The sequence below is a fragment of the Montipora capricornis genome, chromosome 10 (genome assembly GCF_036669925.1).
Source record: "Montipora capricornis isolate CH-2021 chromosome 10, ASM3666992v2, whole genome shotgun sequence".
Taxonomy (NCBI): Eukaryota; Metazoa; Cnidaria; class Anthozoa; order Scleractinia; family Acroporidae; genus Montipora; species Montipora capricornis.
The window spans coordinates 33764254-33771753 of NC_090892.1; the positions used below are offsets into that span (position 1 = coordinate 33764254).

Consider the following 7500-nt stretch of genomic DNA (forward strand, 5'->3'; position numbering starts at 1 on the left):
TCCAGAAGCAATTTAAGAATGAAAAAGGCACTGAAAAATCGATTTAGTAAACTGATTTATAGACAAATTCCCATGACACTGACCTTTTTAACTTGTTTTCACACAACCACATTTATGTTGCTAAGTATCTTTTCTCCATTATGGATGAATAGTTTAAAAATCTGGGAGCCTACTGTCCTGGCATGCGAAATTCTCTCTTCCGGTTGCCCTCCATGTCTCAAGAACATCGCTTGCTTAATTAAGCTCCCTAATTGTTTGTTTATGTATAACTGCTGTCATTAGGCTGTCTAAATGCATGACGGGGACCCTAGAAACCTTAATTTTGTTAATCCAGATTCTGTTTGATTTCAGATCGCTTCTCAATGGTTACCAAGGTTGCCTCGTATTCAATCTGCCATCTGGAAAAGCTGATTGGCACTGGCAACAATTTTACTACTCGGTGGTATTTTGAGAGGGAAAGCGCAAACTGTCAACCATTTTCTTATAGTGGCGTTGGTGGCAACGAAAACAATTTTAAGAGCGAATGGATTTGTTTGCGAAAGTGTTCCCACGCTGGTAAGAGATGTACTTGATTAGGAATTTTTTAGGTAGGTAATATGAGCTCTTAGTATAATTACATAGATGATTATTGAAAATTATCTGCGCTAATTGGTTGCACTTGAGGTGATTATTACGCGATGATTACCTACGTGGTTTTTCAAAATGGCCGCAAGCCGTCTTGTCGAGGTGCCAGATAAAGAAATTAATTGCTTTAAAGAAAATACATATTTTTCAAATAATCACCTAATGTAATTATGCTTAGTCTAAGACAATTATTCACCTCGGTGAATATCGAGGAAATAAAAACTTCGACTTTGTCTCGGTTTTTATTCACCGGTGTTCACCTGGAAGGAATGATTGTTATTTATTATTCCACTATTTCACCATTTTACCATATTTGTTGCAGAGAAAGCTCAAAATATTTAGTAAATAAAGTCCTTGAGGCGGATGGTATGTGGGATTGCTGAGATATTGTCCGGAAAATGAATATTTGGCCGAGAAGCGAAGCTTCGTGGGCAAGTGTGAAATTTTGAGGACCATCTCTCAGCCAAGAAAAAAATCGCTCGTAAAATTGATGACACCAAATATATTTGATTGGTTTTATCGACTTTATTTCTACTGTGATTGGATGTAGTACTACTTGACAGGCTGTCATGTGAAATAAACTATAGCGGTGGAAACTCGAAAACAAGGCGCCTTTTGTCGTTATTGTTCAAAACTGGACTAGAACTACTGAAAAAGAGTTTGTCGGTCTCAGCCAAAACGATTTCAAATCATTTTAATTGTCACTGCGAGGGCTAAAAAATTTACACTTGGACCGTGAATCTCCGAAGTGTCCAAAGTCTGGAGGACTTGAAGGATTCACGTTGAAGGTGGACAGTTGATAGAGTTGGAAGGGAACGATTGGTTTACTTTACAGTTGGTAAACACAGTGTATCAATATCTATTTTATAAAATGACTCACTTGCATAGGACTAAATTTGAAAGTCTACTCGTAACTTTCTTCGCCTTCAGAGACGCTGACAACACATCAATCTGACTATTTTGTACTCTCCGGAACAGGATATTAAACTATCTTTCTATGGTCAGTACCAACTGACTCTTCCACATAAAATAAAGAAGATGAAAAGGATTTGTTTCTTTTGGATAACCTGGGATCTGGCTTAACTCATATGCTCTCTTTTTAATATGTCGTCGCTCGCAAAAATTGGGCCTGACCAAAAGTCTCTCAAGAATTCCGGGCAGTCCAAACTCGTGATCTGATTGGTTGTTTAAAAAACGCCGGAAGTGAAGTCTCCTTCGTGATCGCGCGGAGCTCTCGCGAAGTCCTCAAGACTGATCCGCCATTAGCGTACGAAGAATTTTTCCACCTTTTTTCTTAAAATGACGGCGCAACTTGAATGTTGATATCCCATCTCAGACATATCATCACTTGTACAAAATTTGGTTTGAATCACGCTTCGCTTCTCTTCACTTCAATCTCTGAAAAGCCTTTTGAAGAGCAAAATTAGCGATTCCGTTGGCAAGCTCTGTGGCCATGCGGTCGAACGTACTTGGCCACTTCCTTGTTGTTTTGAAAGCCAAATAGCGAAAGAAAAGCCGAGAAACAGGTTAACTGGTTCATTCAATTGGCAATAAAAGTGTATATTGGCTTCTTTGATTAGACGAAGGACGTATATATCAACAGGAGGAGTTGCAGACAAAATCGCAAGTTACATGAATGTGTAACATTTTTTAATTATCTGCACAGGAACGGCTTTATTTACATGGTTTGTTTCTACACCAACGAGTCAAGATTGCGTCATGTCCAGTTAAGTTGACTTAAAAACTCACTTTCGAGAAACCAAAATGGTATGCAGCTTTCTTCCCTTAATTTTGACGTAATGACCACTAAGGTAAAACGGAGTTTATCTGAGGAGGAAGGTGAGATTTTAACACCGAACAAACTCTTGAGCAGACAATGTCAATCTAACACATATTACCAACGACAAAACTTGAATGATGAAATGATATATGAAATGGATCATGTATGAACTGCGGATATGAAATCAAGTGAAGCTATGATCCTCGCAGTTATGAACGCAATTTTGAATTTTTCAGGCTTCTTTACGAAATTGCAAAAATTGCGTTCATAACTGCGAGGATCATAGCTTCACTTGATTTCATATCCGCAGTTCATATATGATCCATTTCATATATCATTTCATCATTGATTCATTCCTCATGGGAACATTAGAACCCACAAATGACCAGCTCGCAACGCCAGTGGCTTGATAGCTCAGTTGCTTAGAGCGTCGCACCGGTATCGCGAGGTCACAGGTTCAAACCCCGTTGAAGTCCTGAATTTTTCAGGCTTCTTTACGTAATTCCAAAAATGGCGTTCATAACTACAAGGATCATAGCTTCACTTGAACAAAACTTGAGTTGCGTACCTCACTCCTCAAGTTGTCTACGCTTGAAAAATTGAAATCAGTAACGACAATTTAGGTGATCTCAATTACAGTTAAAAGGTCAAGCTTACAATTATGCAAGATTGTATATTTGGAGAAGTTCATAGGAAGGATTACACTGGCCGTTAGTGTTATATAGTCGAAAGGTACATATAGTAACATTCCCCATGCTTAAAATGTGTATTTCGTAAATTTTGAAGCCAAAAATTCCCTTGGAAATTTTCATTGATGGCAACACAACACAGACAAAATTCCTCTCACAATAAATTCTTTGTCAAAACAAAATAGCGTGCATCTGCCTTGTCACCACACTGAGTCCACTCGGAATCGCGAGTATTTGTGTAACGAAAGTAAATCTGATTGGCTGATGAAAGCCATGTCAATCAATCAAAAAAAAAGGCGGAAGGAATTTCGAAAATAAATTTGGTCAGGCTTATTTTCGTTCCGCCAACTCCACAGTATGTAGGTTACTTTTGGACGGAAAATTAAAAGATCGCAAGCCACGCAGACAGAGGTTAGCGCGTGATGACTATCCACCACGGGACGAAAACGAATCTTACTTACTTACACAACGAATCTAACGGTTTTTTTTTCGATTTTCACGATTTTAGGTCACAGTTTTATTTCTGGTCACCCATTTTGATTGATCGGCTGTCACTAGCAGCGCAAGCGCTAGCATTGCGTGTGTGGCTTAGGCGCGCGCTCTGAAAATCCTTTCGTGCCTCTTTCGTTAGCCAATCACAAAAACAAAAGCCGAAAGTGTAACAATTGAGCCTTGTGTAATGCCTTGTGCGGACGCTGCGCCCCTACCACGCGTTTAGTCTGCCTCATGGCTTCTACTATCTTCGTAAGAATATTAAGATTTCAGCAGCTTGTTTTGCCTTTTATTTTATTTCTGTTGTTAGGGGGTCTGAGAAAGAGGGCTATTATTTTCTACCAAAATTAGTTTTCTCCTGTGTCAAAGAGTTTGTTTTGTGTATTTGTTTCGTTTGTAAAGGCGCCTGTTACTGCTTTTTTTGTAGGTGGTGATATATGCAGTCTTCCCAAAAAACCTGGCCTTTGTATGGCGTATATTCCGCGATGGTTCTACAATACCGCCAAGGGAAAGTGTGAGCGTTTTATCTACGGTGGATGCCTTAAAAATGCCAACAATTTCATTACGAAAAACGAATGCGATGAAACTTGTTCAGGTAATACATACATACTTACCTAACTTTATTTATATTCGAATCAATTGGAGCTTGTTAGGCTCCTAGCTTGTACATCTTATGTGTCGAGTTAACAAATAATTTTATGAAAATTAGTTGAGAAGTAAGAGTATTCGAGTTAACAAAAATTGCCTAAAAAATAAGCAGAGTATTTACACAGGAAATTGAAAGGAAGTAAAGTTAATTATACATGATATACAACTTAATAATAAAAGATAAATGTTACGAAAGCGAGAAGATTGAACAAAAGTCTATGTACAACAAAAATAACAATTACAAGTATCGAATGTTATTTTTCTAATATGATGCAAATTTTTAATGGTGGGAACAGTTCTTAGTTCATCATGTAAGGAGTTCCATATCTTCGGACCGTAATACCTAAAAGTATGCAGTCCATACTTAGACGTGTTTGCTCTTGGTAGAATCAGCTTCATTTTCCCACGCAGATTACATTTATTACTTCATAATGACAGGAGACCACTAATAGGTGTTGTTGTAGTTGCATAGATAGCTTTGTATATGACTATGCACATGTCCTGAATCCTTCTATTGTGTAGGCTTGGCATATTTTGCCTTAATTAGTAATTCGTCATAGGTACTAATTTTGACATTAAAAATACATCGCATAGCACGCTCGTTTAGCTTTTCTTGCGTTGCCACAATTAAGAAAGGTAAAATGCTGTAGAATATAGGCGTTGCACAACAAACGTTTTGTTTTAGTACTCAACAGCTTCTTAAACCTGCTTCCGACATGCAGTCAGAAACCCTGAGAAAATAGCCTCAATGTGTGCTGTTAACTGGGGACACACACTTTTCTCAAACACTTTGCTTATTGCTGGCAAAATAGTGACAGGTAGATAGTTTGTTTTATCCATTGGAGCTTCACATTTGAAGGATGGTAACACTTCGCCATGTTTCCGCGTACTAGGTACCTCACCTGTTGTTGTTATATCAAAGAACTGATTGGAAGGCTGAGACTAGAGTAACCTTCTTTCAGGGCCCTGGCAGGAATTTGATCACATCCGGTAGCTTTTCGAATATTAATGTTTTTTGACCATTCTTCTAGTTGTGCTTTGCTCACTCGCTTAAGGTTAAATTCTTCGGCAGGTGTGAAATTTTCTTTTAACCTTGAGATACTGGCATGATCCTTTTAGTCCTCCATTGATGGTATGCCAATGCTGAGAAAGTGTGTATTCAGTATATTTGCTATCTGATGTTTGTCTTGAATGATGTTTGTGTTCTCAGAGAGTTGAATTGACTCGGTCATGCGACTTTTTCTAGAGAAAATGGACGGTTTTTTTTAAATACGTTCCAGAATTCTGAAGGATTTCCATGTGAAGTACTGCATTGTTGTGCTAAATATTCCTTAATTGCTTTCCTCCTCAGGCTGGCAACATGATTTCTTTGTTGTCGGTAATTTTCCCAGTCGTTTGGCTCTTTGGTAGTATAATATTTTCGTCTGAATTGGTTTCTATAGCGAATGGTTTGCCATCATTTTTGAATAGACCTTATTCACGATAGCCGCCATGTTGGATTTGCCTTTATCATGCAAATTAGCTATACACTTCTGAGGGGGCAAACAACACAAGTTCGAGAGGTTATAACGAATATCTTAGCCACACATATGATTTGTATCACGTTCATTGAATGTTTATCACCTAAGTAGTAAAATAGAATCCTTACACAAGTTATTTCGATGTTTTTTGTGTGAAAAATGAGCAGATAACGAAGTAGAAAGTCAGAATGTCGAAGGCAATCAAAAGATATAAAATTATTGTAAAAGGTACTTAATTCTAAATTCAAAAATGTACTTTTAGCAATGTTAATTCAATATTTCGACGAGCCGATTTCCCGCAATTTGCCTTTATTCCAATGTTTGCCCCCCAGCATAACACATGGCTAATTTGCATGACAATTTGAAAAACAACATGGCGGCTACCGTGAATAAGGGCTATTAAGATAAGGTGGTCGTCTAGGCTTCGTAGATTTCTTTTCAACCAGGGAAGCATGGTCGTCGAGTTCATCAGTCAGCAATTTCTCAGCAGTTTAGGTCACCAAGTAGCGTGCTCGTGTAGTCGTCACAAAGCTTGCTAATCGACATCATTAATTGTTCCAATTGAGATGTCCATTTGTCTTTAGTCCACTTTGGTGGTCTGTATAGACCGGCAAGAATAAATCTTGGTGAGGTCTTTTGAGTTCTTACTTCAATGGTGATAGATTCCAAACCTGTTGTTTTGATATTCTTGATGTGTTTGGTAAAAAGATCCGATCTTCCATAAATTATGAGGCCTCCTCCAAAATTCATTCTATCTTGTCGCTAAGGCTTGTAACCTTTGACGTAGAATTGGCTATCCGGGAAGGTTGTTGTCAATTTTGGTCTCAGAAAGAACTAAAATGTCAAATAAATTGTTCGCAAGCAGGTTTTAACCTCAAACAATTTAAATCCTCCGATGCTATTTAAATGTCCTAGTTTCATATTATTAGCATATCGTTTAAGTTGATTTTCTTCTCGCACTTTATTATCAATGTCGTTCACGTTTCGCCACAAGATATTGGTCGAGTCGTCAAAGAATGTGTCAGAGAAATTAAATGGTTGCAGACAAGCCCAGCATGTCCAACGAGTATCCGTTATTCCTTGACACTCCATGACACTCGTTACAGTTGAATGGTCTTGTATTTGCTCTTATAGTCTTGCGACAAGAGAGGCACTCCTTTCGATCTTTAGTGGGAACTGGTCAGACTCCACAAAGTAGGGTTGAAAGTTGACGAACTGTTAGAATAGTAGCTTACGCGACGAAAACAAAAATAGGTCCGCAATGCGTACTTGTGTTGGATTTCAGTCAAATAACCGTTGATGCTTAGCATTACAGTAAATGTAATACATTTTGTCATGTTTTAGTGCTAAAGGTCGAATAAATATTCCGTAGAGTTCCAAGCTGCAGACGAGGAAACGGTTAGGGGAGAAACATATTTCAGTGCACTTTTAGTTTCGAGGAATTAGGGGTGCTTACCATTTGTCAGAATAAACTGGTTAGGAGTACTGGTGAATAATGGTAACAGTTTTTCCAAAATTAACAAAGCAGCCCAACGAGATGGCGCTTACCATTTGCAATTGTTTTCGGCTGATGAGAGACTGGAGACTGGAAAATTTAGCAAATGGTAAGGAAATTTCCACTGTTCCGTTCGGAATGGAAAAGAGGACTACCCCTGTTTTAACATTAACAGCAAATGTGAAAATTTTTGACAGGAAGTTTGAAGGCATTAGTTTTTTTTACTTGCGAATCAACAGAATCTGGCGCCGT

General features: G+C 38.2%; 1 protein-coding gene across 2 annotated transcripts in view; it reads left to right on the top strand.

The window, feature by feature from the left end:
• LOC138021942 (uncharacterized) overlaps positions 1-7500 on the top strand; it is a 187837-nt gene that overhangs the window by 20537 nt on the left and 159800 nt on the right. For both annotated transcript variants that reach the window (XM_068868968.1, XM_068868967.1), the window contains exons 4-5: positions 352-555; positions 4013-4180. In XM_068868968.1, the coding sequence (XP_068725069.1) occupies positions 352-555; positions 4013-4180 (372 nt within the window). The remainder of the gene's footprint in view (positions 1-351; positions 556-4012; positions 4181-7500) is intronic.